Source organism: Rhagoletis pomonella, unplaced genomic scaffold (genome assembly GCF_013731165.1).
Source record: "Rhagoletis pomonella isolate Grant_MI unplaced genomic scaffold, Rhpom_1.0 Rhpom_scaffold_00001, whole genome shotgun sequence".
Taxonomy (NCBI): domain Eukaryota; kingdom Metazoa; phylum Arthropoda; class Insecta; order Diptera; family Tephritidae; genus Rhagoletis; species Rhagoletis pomonella.
The window spans coordinates 7,813,849-7,834,521 of NW_023458555.1; the positions used below are offsets into that span (position 1 = coordinate 7,813,849).

The 20,673-nt window shown below is 35.5% G+C and overlaps 1 protein-coding gene across 2 annotated transcripts in view; it reads right to left on the reverse strand.

The window, feature by feature from the left end:
* LOC118737667 (furin-like protease 1, isoforms 1/1-X/2) overlaps positions 1–20,673 on the reverse strand; it is a 280,884-nt gene that overhangs the window by 200,409 nt on the left and 59,802 nt on the right. For both annotated transcript variants that reach the window (XM_036468349.1, XM_036468357.1), the window contains exon 2: positions 9,058–10,214. In XM_036468349.1, coding sequence (XP_036324242.1) covers positions 9,058–9,954 — 897 coding nt within the window. In that variant the 5' untranslated portion in view covers positions 9,955–10,214. The remainder of the gene's footprint in view (positions 1–9,057; positions 10,215–20,673) is intronic.

Below are 20,673 nucleotides of genomic sequence, written 5' to 3' on the forward strand. Positions count from 1 at the left end.
GTGCTTTATTTTAATTAGTTTCTATAATTTTGCTGCTAAAAACCCACTTAACCACCCAACTGAATTCCGTGATCTTTTAATACGGAAAACTTTTCCCATTGCACTTTTGACTTTTGTGCACAGTTGTATGCGCATCTCATCAATTTGCTGCAACGTAGCTCAACTTTGCTCATAAAATCTACGTAATTCGGATTTTTTACTCTGATTGAAAACATTGCATTTTTACAATCTATGTTCTATTAACTAAAGCTGGGATAGCTGGCAAGGAATTCTAATTCGATTCACAGCGAAAGAGAGTGGGTAAAAACTTTCAGCGCAAATTGATTATATATACAAGTATATATGCATGTATGTGTGTCGTAAATATGTACATATGTATATATATATATATGTAATTTTTTAGTTATGTATATAAGTTTTGTTACTTGTCACGTACTTTTACGTACAGCACACTTTGTTGAATCCGAATAAAAATTGACCCTCAAATTCGCACTTTTAAACTTTTAATTAGATCACTCGAAGTGGCAATGCATTCACTTACTTCTAGCGGTGGAGGGCGTATGAGGACTAGGCAAAAGTTAGACGCAAAATATGGCAAGGAAATGAATTAAGAAATACCATTAACTGCTTCGGTTCACAGAATTTCGGAGCATACATTTAAAATCTTACTTTTAGGTAATAAAATTAAAATTAAATTTCTTTTAATGCTTCACTTGCAGATATTATCTATTTCACAAATGTCTTTGCCAAACATTCTTTCACGTAAAAATAATTTCATGGGGTATTAACGATTTGGACACAGAAAGGAGCTAAGTTGAAGGACACTATGACTGCTCCAATCTAGCTCCGTGCGAAACCAAGAATGATTACTGTGAATAACGTCCAACCAATAAAAAAGTGTTTCTAAATTCCACAAAAGTGGTCCATAAATCAATAAATATTTGGCGCCTATCGATGGAAACCAGAGAACAACCATTTTCATGTGAAAGATCTGCAGAGGAGACAGTTTACTTCACCTGCCTGGCAAGAAGATAAATTGAACTAAATAAATGCAGTAACGACATCAAAAAAAATTCATCTTGTTAGAATTTTCATTACAAATTCACAGAAATTTATATACATATGTACATACTTATGCACAAACAAATATTTTAAATTTTTCCATACGCTACATTTTAATACAAAATTGTGGGAAAATATTATTCCTTCGACTCCAAACCGACTAAATAAGTGGATAAGGAACTTTTCACTTTTCTGTTCATCCCCACATCCCTCTGGCTTTTCTTCATCAAACAGTATTTTATATCAGTCAGCAGCGATTGCATTGATAAAGTTTTTTATTGGATTTTAACGGTATTATGCACGCACTTGCATTGAAATTAATTTTCCTCAACACAAAATTTGAGGCGGTGGCACTTTGAACTTTTTTTAGTGGGATGCATTCGAGTAAGTGATAGTGGAGTTGGAAAGTGAAATACGTATTTTGATTTCAATTTTATTTTTTGGCGACAAACTTCTGCGCTATATCTGTATTAGCTGATTGTATTAAGAGTTCAGTTGAAATTGATGAATATTTGTATGTAGCTAAACTAATTCAAATTCAAATGAAATTAGCCTCAAACTTTTCGGAAAGCATTTCGAATGCGAAGAATGTTGCGTAAAATTGAGATTTCAATGAATAAAAATGTTATCATACTTAAGGGCAATACAAAATTACTATGAACTAATTTTATATACCGGAGTGTTGCCGTGCTTTTCTATGCTTGACGATGATTGAACACAAATTTTCACTATTTAAAATTAATGAAAGCCTTAGTTAATGGTCTGGAGCTCGAAAAATTTTAAGCGTCAAAGTAGTGTTCCTGCTTGACAAGGAACAGCTATGATTGACAAGCAATTAATCAATGGTTCATAATAGTAATCCTAGTGAAATTATTTGTTTGTTGGATTTGTACATATATTTTGAAAATATTTCATGCTTGTTGATGTGATTGGCAAGCAAGCAATTAAGGCGACATTTAGTCATGTTTTAACTCACGCTTCACTCGCCATGCTGGATACTTCATATATATGTATATACATACATTATACCGTAGCAGAAAAAAAAAATTCCCCGTACATCCTTGAGTCTAAAATATTTTTTCAAGGCAATTTGGGAAAAAAAATCAATGTTTTTGTCTTGGGGTTTCAGTTCTTATCATCCCTACGTACTACTCTAATGCCAGTAGACTAAAGCTCACCAAAAATTAGTAAAAATTTTCTAACGCTGTATTTCGATTATTCCAGTAGTATTTTTGGTAAATTTTTTTTTTTAAGGGCGAATGCAAGTGTCACCGAAAAATGCGAAAAGGCGAACTCTAAGCCAAGTAGGGCCAATAAAGTTTTTTTTTTTTGAAATTGCCTTGCAAACCAACTTTAGAATCAGGGGTGTAAGGGGAACTTTTTTGTTTGCTTGTAAGGCAATCAGTAAAAAAACATTATCAATGGTAATTTTGGCTCAGAACAGTTCAGTTTTCTGGCAATCATTTAATGCTTGACTAGCCATATTTGATGTATAGTACATAATTTTTCAAGGTGAAACCAGACTTTAAGACAAACAATTTTAATTTATTCGGGCTTGATTTGATATGGCTGTTAGTGCGTTTAAAAACTATGCTTGACAATCAAGAATATAAAACTGAAATTTTCTATATTAAAACATGTTAATGTGTTCCGACTGGAAGAATTTTCGGCTGTATTTTATGTTTAAATTATAATGCAGGCCTTTTCAAAACTCTGCTTGACAAGCAAACGCACACTTTTTTAATGGAAATTACTTGATAATAATTTCATGCATGACTCTCCATGATTGACACATTTTTTCTTGTTTAATGAAACTGAAAATAAGTTTTCTCTTCACTTTCGAAAAGCCATAACAATGACTTAATTTATTCTGCCTTAAAAAAGTTTATCGTATATAAAAAATTTAGACCTTTTGCATAAAACTTCCCCATCCTTTTAAACCAAATGAATTCATTACAAAAAGTTAACTTTTAATTTGTCACTTCGGACTGACAAAACGTTCTACATTTCAATTCAAGTCGTAATTTCAAATTATTTTTACCTTGCCAGTCGTCTCCGCCAAATTCAGCAGTTGGACATTTACTTTAATTACGGCAAAATTTGCCAACAAGCTTAACTACGCTCTGTCGTCGTAGCAATCAGAAACTTTAGTTTAGTTTAAAGAGACTATTAAACGAGCTGTCATGACCCGCTCATTAGCCTCGTCCATGCACTCATCACACTTTTCACACTCAATTGGCCTGGGTTTAGTTTCGTTTTAACTGCACCTTGCATGCGCGCACACGCATACACACACACACACACCAAAACACTTGCCCCATACACTTCTTAAATTCCTTTTTCGGTGCGCACAAAAACCGTTAATTTGAATTTGCAGGAAAGCCCAATTAAAAAAGGTGAACTAATTTTATTTATCTGACAGAAAATTGCAGTAATAAAAGTAGACAAATGAGATGAACAAACGATAGAGAGAGAGAGAGAGAGAGAGAGGGAGAGAGAGAGGGAAAGGAAGGAAAAAAAGGTGAAAATTTGAAAATAAATAAAATGGCTGCCAACTTTTTAAGGCATTTTTTTATTCTTTTTTTTTTGTTTGAATGTCCCCACAACTTTTTGATGTCATTTCACACCAGAAGTCTCTTCGCTCTTTCCGCTTATCCGACCCGTCGCTACTGGGCAAACTTTCAATGAAGCGTAAATGAACTGTGCACCAACATTTGGCCTCGATATCATTGCAGTCCCGCGTCCTTTATTGTCTGCTAGCCTCCTTTTGGCCATTTACCATCTCTCAAGCGGGCGGTTTGGCGCTTGTCCCAAGACAGGTGGAAAAAGATTTTCTAAAATTTATTTGTTCTGTCACTTTTGCCAGCCTACTAAGTCTTTCAATCGAAAGTCTTGTAAGTGATAGAGCAGTTCGTGGGTAAGCGCATGCAAAGTGAGGTACAAAAGTTCAAGTAATGGGCAGCGCACAAGTGTCACCTGCGCCGGCGGCAACAACAAGCCTGGTGGCATGGAAGGCGAATGTGACAATGTTGAGTCGGCAAAAGTTTTTACGACAATATTCGTTAGTGTGTCTGGCAAAGGAAGCAGTGCAAAAGAGGCGTTATTTTTGCAAAACTTCAAATTCATTGCCTTTTACAAGTGTGCTGTCTGTGTGTCTGTGTGCGGGTATGTCCTGTGACAATGAAAGAGCCTGCAAAATGAAACTTTGTTTTTACTTCATCTGCCACACGTTGTAATTCTGCTGGCTGCAGTGCAATGTACTTTCTAACCTAACCGCTGCAAGGTTTACGACTTGGCATCGAAGCTTTCATCGTTCGTCTTGCACTCGATTTAAACTTTCCCCTGTAACAGCAGCGCGCTTTCACTACCGAAACCGGGGTGCCGTGGTTTATAGGCAATGAATGCTGATGTCTTCTAATGTCATTTAAAATTTGTGTGCAACTCTGCGTTTACTGAATTGCCGCAAACCACTGTCGAGCAGTGCCATTTTAAGAGGGCGTGTGTGTGTGTGTGTGTGTTGGTCAAGTATGGAGTAGGCTGCAATCCCAAGTCATGGGCAAAAGTTTCACTCAATTTGGTAGGCACTTGAGGTGTAAGCTATTTTGGACTTTACTGCATTGCAATATTTCTTTACCCAGTTTGCACAACAAACAAAAACTTCCGATTTTATTTTTTTTCTCGATCTTGTCAGAAGCTAGTAGTTTTTTTTTTTTTTTGAGGAAATACTGCCAGAGCGGAAAGCTTCCGTGTAGATAACTAACCCATAAGTACTGAAGTCAAGCATTAGCCGCAACAGATTTAGGATAGGAGCATAGGATTTTCAAATGATATTTTTTGTGCTATTATCTGGACTAAAAGAAAGTAGTAGAAGTGACGCCATCACATACGCTGACCACAGTACACAAATCGATTTATCGTAACTAGTACAGAATTGACATATGTAAGTATACGAAGTGTCAAATTCCGGTACTTATCGTTGCCCTGTGCTGTTATCCCGAAAGTTTCGAACTCTATATATAGCCGAACCTCTTTTTGCCAAGTTTTAAGTATTATTTTTGTTGTTTTTTAATTTTGGTTATTTTTCATAAAAATCTAGTTCATTCTTTAACAAAACCCGTGTAAATTGAAGTTTTCAACTTTGTGCAATATTAAAAAAATGCAACAAACTTTCGTACAAGTTTCGAGATTTTTTTAAAATTCTAAAAAATCAATCGTAATTTTTAACTATTTGAAACTTGCACTTTATTCTACTAGAATTCAATGGGCTACAAAAGTGCATACTCAGAATCTAATTGAAAATTCGAAATTTTTACGAAAATTTGTTGATTTGTTTTTTAATTGTATACATTTTTAAGTCAATGTCACTCGATTGTTCAGACATGTGCATTTTTATATTGGGCTATTCGTACAGAATAAAAAAATTTGGACCATTTTTTCGTAGTCAAAAGATTGGTACAATACAGCAATCTTCTATTGAAACATTTCAACAAATTATTTTTCGTGATTGGGATAAAGAAAAATATTTGGGTATTCACATAACTGGGTTACGATTTGCACCAAATTTCGGCAAATACCCGATCAAATCGGCAGGAATTTCAAAATTTCAACCATGTTTGTGTATTTTTGTCAGTATTTTTCTTTAATGAATCTATGTAGAAACAAAAAGTAACCAAAAATATTGTGTTTCTGGAGAATTTTGTGTTGAAAGATATACTACGTCATTAAGTGGAACCACTTTTATAAAGACGAATATCTTCAACACTTATCCATAGAAAAAATTAACTCGATTTTTGGGAATCAACGAAGGATTCTACACAAGAATTGTATAGTGGCATCCAGTGTGCATTTTTTCTGTAAACCAGTGCTATCGAACTGGTCACGCCTTACACTGAGACAAGATTATCAGACATTTATACATATTAAGGATGAACACGCTGGGATTTCGTTTATTGAGCTCAGGGCTGGGTTTTAAGTAATTCTACGTAAATTATCAACGAAATACTCTTACACGTGGGCTGAGTCACCTGTATCATTTGCAGAAATACTAATAACTTAAGCACGTAGTTGAAGAGCTACATATGTATGTAGGAGTTTTCCAACAAAATAATGGTTCGCCATTGCGTATTTTATGGTACAGCGCTATCAAAGAAGAACTTGATCGTCTGAGCATTAATGTGACAAAACGAGGTGTCGACAACAGTCGGAGAGTAAAGCAATCCGTTCAATACAGGCTGATTTGGGCATTAAAAGACGATCACTTACCTATGCCGACCACCTCAGCAGGTAAATTTGCGATCCATTTAACACTTACTTTCAACAGTAGTGTTCGCCAAAACAGATACAAATGTACATATATGCACTGATTTCTAAGGTTTCAGATGTCAAAAAATTACCATCAGAAGTACTGCCACTGATATATTAAATTTGAAGCCAACACGTTCGTCCAATATAAATACATATATATTGCACATCAAAAACTCGTAATTTCTTAGTACATTCAACTTCTTATAGCCTTTTAACGCAACACATTACCGGTGATTGCAACTAATTTTAGCAATTCTGCACGAATTTTACGCAACAATCCAGCTCTAAGTTTCTACCTTCGCTCACCTTTATGCAACGCTGTACTCCTCCACCATTGTTCACTTGGCAAAAATCACACACCTGTCCTTTATGTGCTGATTGCGCATTCAAGCAAATTGGGCATGTGCGAACATTTTTGTGCGAGAGTGTGTTAGTGTGTGCGGTTTACAAGCAGATTTTCGACAGTTAAAACCATAGAGTGCAAGCAGCAGCGTGCCAACTTAGTGAAATTGAGTTGAGTTGAGTTGAGTACGGGATGAGCATACGCAAATTTGACTAACTTAGCAAATTTTTGTTACTTATACTTTTCGTGAAAAAATAAAATAAAATAAAAAATAAAACTTCTACAAGACTTTGCTTTCGGGGCAGTTTTGGGGTATTACACAGAAGCCAGCTTGCATGTATGTACGTACCGTTTGTATGCATAGCTAGTATGTATAGAAATCAAACTTACAACTTAAATGCTCAGCTCAGCGTTCCTGCTACTTTGTACACTCATCGCTTGATGTTGGAGTTTAATATTCTTTCTAAGTAAGTAAGTAAGTAAGTAAGTAAGTATGCGTGCATAGTCATCGAGCCAACATAATCTTGTTAGACGGCAAAGTTTATTGCATGGAAATTTGTCCAACAGCAGAAAACAAAAAGAAAACTTATGCCAAGAAAGAAAGTACAAAAATAGAGGAGCTAAAAAGTAGCAGCAGAAACGAGCTTAAAGCGATAGTGATGCAGCGAAAGTAGTGTAAAGTGGAAATTGCCTCAAACTTGGCTCGCTGGTTGGTTGGCAGGCAGGCAGTCAGGCAGTCATTGCAGGCAGGCAGTCAGACAGCCACAATGCTTGCGTAATTTATGCAAGCGACGAGCGGCGGCTTACATGGCTTATACTTGATATAATAGAAAATATAAATTTCTGATAGAATTTGCATAATTTCCACATGGCCGAGTGAGTGAGGCGCCAGCACGCAGTGAGGTGAAATCATGGAAAGAATTGCACATTTATAGCGTCGATATAGAAAAGATAGAAACTCGCATGCCAAAACAAGGATATTGTGTGTGTGTATGTGCGAAGTTCCCCACCACCACCACACCTCATTTTCGTCAACAATTGCAGTGTGTGGGGGTCCAGTATAATCTAAATGCTTTTGAAGGATAATAAAAGCATTAACTTCTAGGTAATTTTAAACGAATTTTTGGCCATCAGTCAGCTGCTTGATTGGTTGTGTGGCCTGAATTTGTGCTGCTAATTGCCATGGTTTAAGCTTTGAATTATGGCACGAATACCTACATTTTTAGATGAAAGTTTAAAACTACATAAATGGAGTGCCTGCTGTTATTTTTGATTTTCTCACTGACATACATACAAGAGATAATGTTAGTACATATGTAAGTATGTACATATATAGGTGATGGATTAAGCCAGAATAATTTTATAGTTGACAATTGGTAAAAGTATACGCTTTGGGGACTTGTTTAACAGCTAGAAATTCTTTATAAACTGTCTCAGGATTTAAAAATTTTGAATATTAAATTTTCTTAAAAAAATTTACTTTAAATTTACGGGGCTCAATTTAAACTATTTTAATAACTTCGAAACTAATATGGTCGATAATATGATTGAAGAAATTATGTTCAGCTCGTCAAGCGTCCTCCTATTACGTTTTTAGCGAAAATAACATGATTGATAATATGATTGAAACTACAAGTGAAAGATTTAAAACTTTGCAGCGCCCCTTAGCTAGAGAACGCCTTTAAAATGAAACTCGAGCCACACTTTCTGACGTGATTGACGGTATGCTTGAATTTAAAGCTTGATGACTAGCACGAATAACAACTATAGATAAATTAGCACAAACTGAAGAAACAAACTTCGAGTAATTTTCTTAAATATAAGGCATGCTTGATTGATGGTATGTTTCAACATCATTCCCAGTTTGTAATACAGGCCTTTTTCTATCTATCTACTTATCACAAATCCTAGCTTCACATACAAGGGAGAACATATTGAATGCCTGTAGAAACTGCTGGCATTCTTGATAGTACTTTAAGCTTGATGTTGTGCTTGAAGGGGTATAATACACAATAATGTCCAAAAATTTTAACTTTTAAATCGATAATGTAATTAGTTTTGACTATTGATGAATGCTTGACTTTGCTCAAAGCACCATGACATGCTTGAATAAGTCACTGATGTTTATCATATTTAAATACTTTTGAGAAATTGAATTGATAACGAATTGAAACGTAGTCCGATGGCTGGACCAGCCTTCTCAGTGGACGTGTTCCTAAGACATTTTATTTTTATTGATTATTATTTATTATTATTATTTTATTATTTATTATTGATTATGGCCCAACACATATCTTCCAGATAGTCTTAAAATTACAAAATACAATTTAAAAAAATTGCTCACTCACCTTGCCCAAATTGACGAAACCATGATCTCGCGCCACTTGATCGGCCACACCACTTTCTTCGCCGTTGGGTATATGCACCGCCCATGTGTGCGTATAATTTCCAGCACTCCCACTTTCGCCCTCCTCGTCGTAGTCCAATTCAAAGGGCCACCCCGCCGCCAGCGTCAAATCATCGCCACCACCAACACCAACGCCAATCGCATTCCCTGCAGCTGTTTGGTTCCCATGCGAGGTGGCTGCGGCGGCGGCGGTGGCAATGGCAGCGCTGGCGCTCGGCAAAGTCACGAAACCGACATTCAACGTACACAACAAAAACACTAACACAACACTCAATTCCGCACAATTCAACAAAATCCTATTTAAATGCAAAGCAACAGATGTCCGCGACGCTACTGCTGCTGCTAGCTGCTGGCGGCGAGGCAGACGGCGATGGTAATAATGGTGATTATGTTGTTGCTTTTGTGGTCGTAATTGCTGTTGGTTTTCTTGTTGTTGTTGTTGGAAATGTCTACTATATGCACTAGACGCTGATGTTTTTTTCGATTTATGTTTGATCGCATGTGTTTGTTGTTGGCTTACGCTATGACGAGTGTTCACTAAATAACTACTTGTTGTTGGCGTTGTTGTTGTTGTTGTTGCATTAAGAAAACTTGCATTAGTATCACAATGTTGTTGCTTTTGCAGTTGATGAAGTTGAAGCTGCCTAGCCGGTTGCCTAAACGCCCACCCACTTGTAGTCGCCGCATTTGCCGACCATCGAGAGCTGTTGTTATTCGCAGCAAAATTTCGTGTTGGATAATCGCTGTAGTTGTTTTGGTTTTTGCTTTTGCTAGTCGCGCTCTCGCTACCGATTTGTGCTTTCGCTGCTGAATTCCATCGTACGACGTCGTTTGTCATTGTGCGTGCGTTAGGCGCAGGATTTTGCTACTGAGCGAAGGGGGGGGGGGAGCTACTGTGTTCGGGATTTTCTAAGGAAGTGGATTTAGGGGATGTGCGGGTAGTCGCTGCTGTAGCTCTCTGCTCTCCCTTCTCTCTTGGTATAAGAACGCCGTCGTTAGTGAGAAAATAGAATGATCTGTGCACAGAGTTGTACTGGCATCGATTGACCCAGCAGTGGTGGAGATCACAGAAGGAAAAATGAAATTGTTGATTTTATGCTGAAAATAGAAAAATAAAGGATGTCGTTGAAAATGTTTGTATGTATACACAACAATATGTATGTATACAAGTACTTATACATACATATGTATAAAGAAATGGAATGGACGGTTAAAATTTTTTATTCAAAATCAAAAAAATATATATATTCGCAATAAAAAGTTAGAATATTCACGAAGATTTAGAGAACTCGGTGAAAATCGCTTATTAATTTCCTCAAGCATTTAAAACTTAAAAAATGTGTTTGCTGAACATAAACAAGATTTTTAATCACCGCCAAAAATTCACTTAAAACTGTTTACCTATACGACAAAAAAAAATATTAATTTTGTGATTTTAAACTGGAAAAAAATTGTTTAAAAGCCTAAAAAACTAGGAAAAGGGATTTCTGTTTTTTCCATTTTAATACAAATTTTGAAAAAAAATATTTTATAATTTCGTACCTATAAAAAATTTGCAAACAATTTTCCGATTTTCAAGTAAATAAAATATAAAAAATGTTTTAACAAATCTCAATATTTTAAAGTTTTATATATTTTTGGTCAATTTCTTTATTTAAAAGCATTTTTATCCAAATTTGAAAAAAAAACACTAAATAAGTTCCTACCAATAGATACATATGTATGTTTGTATATAGAATTTCACAAAAAATTAAAATTAAGTTAGCAATTTTTGACGCTCGCCCAATTTGGAGACAGCGAATAAAATTTAATTTTATGCATGATCTACATAATTAAAAGGACGTAAAGTTTTCTATCATAGTAAAATATGGTTTCTACATAAACTAAAATTACGCCTTTTATTTTTTGAGCAATAAATACCTAACTATAATTTTTCAGGCAAAAATTACTTTTATATGTATGTATATGTATACCTTTTGGAAAAAAACATCTAATTATTTTTGCTGTTATTTTCTAGATATTGACGATAAGATAAAATGCTGGCAGATTTTTGAAGTTTTTCCAAGATTTGTCGCAGGTTCTTTTGAGGATTGTGCGTGGATCTTCGTGTTCAGGTATTCGGGAATTTTTTGATCTTCTAACTTTTCTGAACTTTTACGGAGTTGTTTCGGGTGATTCTTATCGTTTCGTTTTACGCGCTGGTGTGAACTTTTTGGCAATTTCGGAATTTTTTGAACCGTTGTTTTGGAGAATTTCAGACTCTTCGAAACTGTTATGGAATTTTCAAGAATATTCCTGATGTTTTTTTGATTTTCGGACCGTTCAGTATTTTGTTTGGAATTGTCGGGGTTCTTAGAACTTTACTATTCTGGTATTTTTCTGGAACTTTTAGGATTTTTCGAGCATTTTCCGTGACTTTTTCAAACTCCCGGGTTTTCGGGGTAGAAATTTGGAAAATATTATATCCAAATCTGATAAGAATAAAAACTCACGCAATTTTAAATTTCAGTATTTTGAAACCCTATGCGATCACATTTCCATTGTATCATCCACCACTTGCTTAGAGCTTTAAATAATTTTTGCCTTAGGATTTAACTTCAACATCAGATTAAACTTAAAATTCTTAAGAGGAAATGAAATGCCAAATTTCCGTTGGCCTGCGATATTGTTCACTAACCAAATTGCAAATATTTACTGTTTATCTAACTGTCAAAAGCAGACATTTATTATATTTATCCTACTGAAATATGCCAGCTACTTAGAGATAATACTCTGCGGGCTATCCATATCAAATATTGCCAATATGTACATTTGCACGTACATATTAACATAACGCACTTAACATAGCGCAAATGTTGTGGGAATGCGTTGCGTTGAGCGATTACTGGATTTGTTTTCATGTGCCCGCAACTACTAATATAAGTATAAGCGATATGCCTGCAGCGAGGAATTTTATTAAGTACCAGTCGAATAGCCAGCCAAGCGGCCGAAGCAAGGAGCAGAGGTTATAAATCATGAGACGAGCTGAGAGATAACAGAGAAAATGCTCCATTGTATGTATGTGTGTGTGCGCTTGCAAAACCCCGACTAAGAGTGGATTGGAGTGTAGGTGTAATCCAGCTCCGTTAATCATTTGTCTGCTATGACAGTTGTTAGTTTACATATTTTGACACTTGCCAGCTGGGGAGCTAGTACATTCCTACAAACATAGCCATGTACACGTCAGTGTCAGTGTCAGCGACAGCGACAGCGTCAACATGTCTGCTGTCTACGTCATTTCGTATGGTGTCCTTTGAAGTCATCAAGCATATTGAAAGCTTTCGTCGTCGTCGTCATCGTCATAGTCAACGCTTTATTGGCTTATTTGCTTAGGCCCACAATTTATTATAAATACCGATAAATGGCTATAAATGTATGTGCGTCTATATATGCGTATACATGAATGCAAACATTGTAAGCTTACGGCAGTAAGAGCCATCGAGCCGCCACTTTAACTCTCTACCGCTTCATACTCTGCCTTATAGGCCTGATTCATATCTATGTAGTTTAAGCTACTAGCTGTTACATTATAAATACTTGCAACTAGATATGTATGTATCTATATTCTTCGATTTGATGTATTCATGTGTGTTCACTTATTTACATACCCCATTGCCCAGTTTGGTGCCTCTACTTCATGTACATAAGTTAGGTCTTGTCTGTAAACGTCAGCTTATCCGCTATTTGTCCTTTTTATATGCCTTAGCTGGGTCCATCAATCTACATACAATTAAAGTGGTGTAGGCACGTTTGCATATACATACATACATATATACTTCATGAAAATACTACAAATCCGCTTGCTTAATTGCTTTGTATCCACGCATATTTATTCTAGTATGGCTGTGCCAATGGCAATAAATTTCAATCAAATGCGGATTAATGCTTGGATTTCTTTCTGTGCAGCGCAGTTGTATTTGAGATATTTCATTGGTATTTATTTGCATAGGACAGAGTTGTGTTTTGTTCATACCCATGTAGTGCAATGCATTAGTAAAGTCTGAGGGAATGAAATTACCTTTATCATGACTAATGGCCATATAAGAGTATCATCAAAGTATTTTGTTTGTATTACTGCAATGAAATATTATTGCCTTAGAGCGACTTTTTAGAGGCAAATTATTTGGAAAGACTTCTTAAATCAGCTGCTTGTTTAATTATAGTTAATTTTGGTCAAAGGGTGTAAAAATGGCCCCTAGTCCAATGAGTTTCAAATGAAGCTCCCCTGATGCCTACATGCCCGGTTCGTCTGTGGGAATATAACGTGCCTATTCAAGTGTAGCGGGGTGTACTTCTACTAACATGCCTGCCAATGTATAATTCAGGAATTTATCCATTTAAAGTTACATAGGTAACTTTTCTTCACATTCTGAGTGCTTATCAAACTCTTAGTTTATCTCCTAAATGAGAATCCTTTGCTCGATATATTTTGTTATTTCCTACATACAATCAGCTTGTTCATTAATCACTTGGATACGCCATATATATTATGTACGACATACACGCTTTTTTTGAATAATTTGTAACATACAAACAAACGGCTTCTGCGGCATTCGCATAGCATAGCGACTTTGCGAGCAACCAATTAAAGTGATATATATGTTTCAAGATTAAAGGAAGGTCGCATAAATCATTGGCAGCCTAAAAGAAGGCGAAATTGGCTTTTTTAGATTGATTGTTATGGCTGCTGATATTGGTCTAGGTTTTAGGCATTGCATTTATTATTGCCTTAGCATGGCTTAAAATTATCGGCTTAAGTAATAAGAAGCTTCTGCACTTCATAAACGGAAGATAAGCTTTGGTTTAACTAATTAAATTTTTCTTCTTGGATTAAAAGTCTGTCTTAACTATACGTGGCGTATACGTAACATTGTTTATTAACGAATTTAAAATTAATTAAAAAAATATAAATATTTTTTGGCACTCACTATTTTTTGCTAAGCATTCGAACGAGCTTCTTTTACATTTTGTGGTGATTTTGGCGCAGCTTCCTCGTCGAAAACTATACTCGAAGGTTTGCCATCAACTTTTTCACAAACAAAAGCACTGTCACTTGCATAATTACTGTCATCGTTACTGTCACTATGCCTGCAGCACCGCAGCTGTAGTGTTGATGGCATTGCCATTGAGAGTTTTGAAAGCAAAGGAATCGAACAAATAACGTTGAAAAATCACGACATAATGCCATAGTGCAATGCCGCAAATTTCGCACAGGCATAAAACATGCAAAGCCGCAAACATAAAACAACATGGTGTGCATAAGGGTGATCCAAAAATATATGTGAAAAGTAAAGTTGCAATTTTTATGCCGAAAAAAATATACTCCTATTTATTTATTTCTTTTTAAATAAAAAAATATTTAGAGGTCGCTCAAAGCCTTTAATAGAAATGATATAGAATTTTTGAGAATCAATATTTTTCGATCGGAAAACTTTGTTTCTCTTCCGGATATTCCCAGTAGTAATACCCAGGTATTTGTTTAACCATTTTTTGATAGTAGCTATATTTTATAGGTCCGCCAAAAACACCAGAAAATGCAATGGGGGGGGACCAATAAAAAATTAAAATTATTAAAAAATTAAATTAAATAAACAATTGGGTATTATTGTTGGAAGTCTCCTGATGATAAACAAAGTTTTCCGATTGAAAAATATGGATTTTCAATAATTCTATAACATTTCCACGAAAACTTGTTTTTCCCCATATAAAATACATGGAAAACTTTGAGCGCTTTGAGCGACTTCTAAATTATTTGATTCGGTGTAGAACAATTCCAGCGGATGAGAGCATTAAAATTCGACATTACTTTTCTTTGGAGCACCCTAATGGAAGTACATACATATGTACATATATTTGTATGCCTACACTTGGCCACAACTTCCTTTGCTAGCTATGTACATACAAACATATGTACAAGTATACTCATAACGGAAATGTCAAAAGCAGCACTCAAGGCAGAGTTCAAAACTACTTAAGTTTGACAATTATTCGCACTTATGTTATGTGCACAAACATCCTAGTGGTATGTATATATGTATGTATATGTAAGGACATGTGTATTAATGGCGAAACTATGCGCAGAATTGGAGTGTGGCAAATTACGGCTGTGCAGTGACAAAGTAGGCATAAAGTAGCAAACGAATGCAGACTATGAGGCGCACAAAAAAAAGTTGCGACGGCACATCAAAAGCAGGCGCACAGCAAATACATACATACATATGCAAACCGCATATTGTTATGTCCCTGAAAAAAATGCGACTAGTACGGGGCAACTACAGGAAAGTAGCATGCGACTAAATAATACCACTTTTGATCTCTTTATGTGGAATGAAATTTTAGTCATTGGCCGAGCTTCTTCTCCGATTTTTTGGTATGCGATTCGATGTTGCCACACAAAGGGGAGGGCGCTACAGTTTAACGTCGACTAATTGATTTCCCATTATCCGCGTAACGGACTAGTTGCGATTAATTAATATCCAAATACTCTCCCGAATACTCTCTTTGGAGATTCCTTGCACAACTTTTTGCTGGGGTGCTTTCAAGATACATATATGTACTTATACATGTATGGAGTGCGCGCTCTGTATTCATGATGACACGAAAGTGCACTTATTTAAGTTGAAAAGGCAAAATGTCAAACAAGCCACAAAACGTCAGCGACACGAACAAAGAAAGCGTACACTTGCAGCAAATATAAAACAAAAATTTAATAGTAAATTAAAAAAAAATATAATAGCTCGCATAAATAAAATGTGTCAGTTTGCAGACAATTCACGCCTTTTCCAAAGTGTGTGCGGCCTTGACCGGACCGGATGAAGATGTGCAGCAAATTTCGTGTTCAAACAGAATTTCTTGTGAGTCCTTATTTATTAGCAAAAAAGTTGACGATTATTGAAATTGAAAAAAACACGAGCTTATTTATGTAATTCAATGAACTATGTAACATAAATCGACCGAGGGTAATGAAAATGAAGAAGTAGCAGAACGAATGTCAAGTTCATTTAATGCTTACAGAAGTGAATCTGATTCTTTCGTAAGTGCCCTTAAATTTTATAGCATTCGCAATGGAATTCCTTGACTGTGATGCTAGGGAATGTAAGAAATCAACTGCCAGAATTTCTAACTACAGTTTTAAAATTTTTCAGATTTAAACTTTCAAAGATAACTCAATTATTTTCTGGATAAGTTTAAGAGATAAAGTCAGCTAAATCAGTTTTTAAAATTGAAAATTAGATTAACCTCCCTATTCTAACAAAGTCCCAAAACTTAGCGCACCACTATTGTGCTTTCTAATGCGCTCAAAATTTATATCTGAACAATTAGTTGTATGGGAGCTATGCATTTATATGTCATGGTGTTCCGATGTTGTCGGTTCCGACAAATAGTTAATACATAATAAAAGGACATGGGCAGACAGCCGGGCATCGCTAAATGGATTCAGCTCACCATTCTGATCATTTCGACATACTCTCTTATACTCTCTTATGGGTGTACATATCTCTTGTTATTCTGGCACTTACAGACATCGGAGTTATAATACCATGCATGTCCATTAAACCACGTCAATAAAATCCTATAGGATACTATAGACTCAGATTATCTGCAGAAATGCTTTATTAAGCTGAGCACTCTTGGTCTGATCAATCGAGTTTGGGTTCTCTGTATTCCGACCATCATTGCCAAGAAAATGATATAGCCGATAAAACGCCAACGAATTATATTTCAGTTATGCAAAAAAATAGGTCTGAAAAAAATCCTAAAGTACCTAAAATACCTTCTTGGGCGGGTAAAATCCAATATCTTAATTTGTGCCCCACTAAAATAAATTTACCAAACAAAAGTTGTATTTAAATCAGCGGCCATTTTAATTTACCAATTTAGGGCTGAAGCTACTATTTCTCATTTCCACCAACTCTTTTTTTCCATGTACATAGGTCGAAAGTTCTGTGGACCATAGGCATCTATTTAAATGAAGACTAAATGCGGTACATGTATGCTTTGGCGAGCTCAGAAGAGTGTACCACTTGCTGTGCTTCTCGTTATTTTTTCCTTTTTTGCCATGCGATACTTTTAATTTTGATTGCAAAGAGAGAAAGAGGAAAAAATGCCATAATAAAGAACGTACAAAAAAACTAGAAAATCAACACAAAAAAATTAAAGTCAAACACTGATAACAAAAGTGCACCTAAAACATTCCGTTTTTGTTTTTTTGTTTTTTGTAGCATACATATGGGCGTTGTAAAAGGGATATGCGTGCATACAGGTAGTTGACTGCAAGCACGCCCCCACAAACTCTCGCACACGGCAATTTACACAAGTAAATGTTTACATACTTTCAAAATGTTTTTGCACGGTTAACGCCCGCATTTAGGGGGGGACGACACACAAGTCAGTGAGTGAAAAGCATAAAAAATGTGCTACATACTTTTAGGTGGGTGCACGCTACAAATAGCATACAAAGTGCGTGCTTTTGTTTTCAATATTTCAAAAAGTGCACACTTGCACACAAGCTTAATGCACGCTAAGTGAATAGGTGGAGGTGGACGGATAAGACTGAAACGCTTTGACGTTTTGTGTGTGTGCCTATGTGAAGAAATTAGATGCACTGACATGTTATGCAGAGGCAGTCATGCGCCAAAAAATATGCTGGTAAATTGTATAGTATCAGACGTAGACAGGCATAAACGCTTCAATTGCCAGGCGCTTGAGTATTTCAGGCATTACTGATGCACTAATTCACAGACCGGCACACATCAGTTAGCCTTTTAGGTGCGCGCTATATGCACTAATATATTTGCAAGTATGGAGGGTATGTATTTGTGGGCGGCATAAGCCTATTGTACAGCGAAACAAAATACCTTTTCAGTATTGGCTTTTAGACACTTGGCCAGCTGGAATTTCATTCCATTTATGAATCTGACATGCCAATGTATGCAACATTGTTGTTGCCTTGTTATTGTTTGACAAAATATGAAATGTGTTGCATTGTTTTAGGCGCATTAGCATGGAAAATAACTCAAGTGCAACATGCATTGATAATGGCCCAAGCTATCTCACTGGAACTACATACGTTTGACAGCGAAGATAAGAATTAATGCATTTGCAACACACTCAAAGGCTTTGCAATTTCGCAAGTAAATTGTGTGAAAAGAATATTGCCAAATTTTATAATTGTATACTTGCATGAGCAAACAGCGTCTTTCAATGTGATAAACGCTTAGTTAGACTGTGGAGTATATGTACATTTTGTGACATTGGTAGAGCTGAAGTGTTGTGAGCAAATAACTAATAAGACAATAAGACTGCATATAGCTCTTAGAAATATAACCTATATAAAACATATTTTTAGGCGCAGTATAGCGTGAACAGAGATTGTAAACTAAGCGAGAAGATGGTTAGAAGTTTTGGTAAAAAATATTAATTAACTGCTAGGGAAATATTTAAAAGCGAGCGCGAGAGATTTTAAAAGAAAAGTCATAAATAGAGTTGCCATCTGTTCATAATATTTTACTTATTTCAATTGGTTAGTATGAATAACTATTTCTTTATTGACCTTATCTCCGAATTATTTTCAAACAGTTAAAAAAAAATATTTCCTTAAATAAAGTTGCCTCTTCATATATTTATTCTTATAATTTGAAATGTTTTCCGTAAGGTAGTGTACGCTATAGAGCAAAAATTTTTTATAATGTTAAAACTGAAATGCTGTATATAGCTTTTAGAAATATCTTAAACTACATATCGCACACCATCTTCAAAAGTGACACAACTCAAAATTATACGTTCCATTTCTTAGCACATGCTTATCATATGGGCAAGTAAGACTTTACCTTACGTTTTTTCAACAAATTATAACCAAAAATTTGCTCCAGCTTTTGCTGCAAGATAAATACAAGCTATGTGTACATTTTTAGTAGATAATTTCAAAAATTCCAAATTTTGAGTTATGTCACTTTTGAAGATGGTATATGTATTAGGTGGAGTAGAGCGTGCAGAGAGTATAGGAAATAACAGGGTTATTGTTTGAAGTTTTTGAAAAAAAAAATGAGGTAATTAAAAGCGAGAGAATTAAAAAGAAACGAACTCAAGCAGGGTTGCCACCTATTCATAATATTTTTTTATTATTTTAACTGGTAAGTATGGATAACTTTTTCTTTATTTACCTTATCGTCAAAGGATTTCAGAACAGTTGAGGAAAGAAAATTGTGAATATGAATAAAGCAGCCACATAAAAAAAAACAAAAAAAAAATTGAAGTAAATGAAATTTATTTCTACAAAAGTTGCCACTCTTTAAATGAGAAATAGATATTACAATATGCATAAAAATTAAATGCATATGAGAAGACTTAAATTCTTCTTGAATTTCTCATCAAAACTACCCTAAATTAGATTGTGAATTAATTCCCGATAAATATCTAGCTTTTAATATCCGCCTTTTGCTATTGTATCTTCGAAAAGCATACTTCTGGGCGCATAAATAACCATAATTTGCGAAAATTATGCATTTTGTTATATACACACACACATACACGGACAAGGCTTTGTAATCGTAAATCACAAATCTCATAACCCTTGTGGCTGAATTTTGAGCAATTTATGCGCTTCGGCGGGCGAAATGGACAAAGCAAAGGAAATAGTTGAAGGACGGACGAATAATTTACGAGACAGCGCAGCGTTGAGGATAACATGCAAGATGGCGAATATACAAATACTTCCATAAGTAAGTTTAGTGTGTGCATATACAGACATACTTACAAACACATACATATACACAAATGTGGATGTGTGTGTGTGTGAAAAGTTTAAACTTTTTGAAATCCTTTCGGCTTAAATTTCTAATGAACACAAAAGTCAAAGCGCCGGAAAAAGCCTAACTAATAACTACGAGTACTCTGGGTACTGAGTCTATTTCAAACTAAAATACTTACGAATGTATTATTTTTCTTTTTAAATATCTTTCAAAGGTAAAATCTCATTTTTGTTTTCTTAACAAAATTTGTTGACACCCGAAAGGCAAATAAGAGCTCGTTAAAAACTTTCGAAAAAGCAGCGCCAGCACGCGAAGAAGCCAACGAGTTTTGAAACTATAAGCACTTTGATGGGGCTGCATGCAAGCAGGCAGTTGGGAGTGTGGCAGAGTTCGTGAAAATTAATGTTGCATGCCGCAGGAGACAAGAAGACAATAATGCATAAGTAAACACACACACACACACATACATTCTTATGTACGTATATGCAAAGGAAATTCATCTACTGGCGGCGGAAGATATGTATGTGCGAAAAGATAAATGCTGGAATGCCAAATAAATGCATATCAGAGTTACGCACACATGAGCAAGCATATAGACAACCGAAATACATGTATGTGCGTGTATGTGTGTGTGTGTGTGCGGTGCTTGTGTGTGTTAGCCTGCAGCCGAAAAGTTTTCAAAAGTGTTTCAAAGAGATATGCACTTAAGAAACAAAAAAAAAAGAGTTAAGTCAGCAAAAGCTGGAGTGTGAAAACGGAATTAGGGG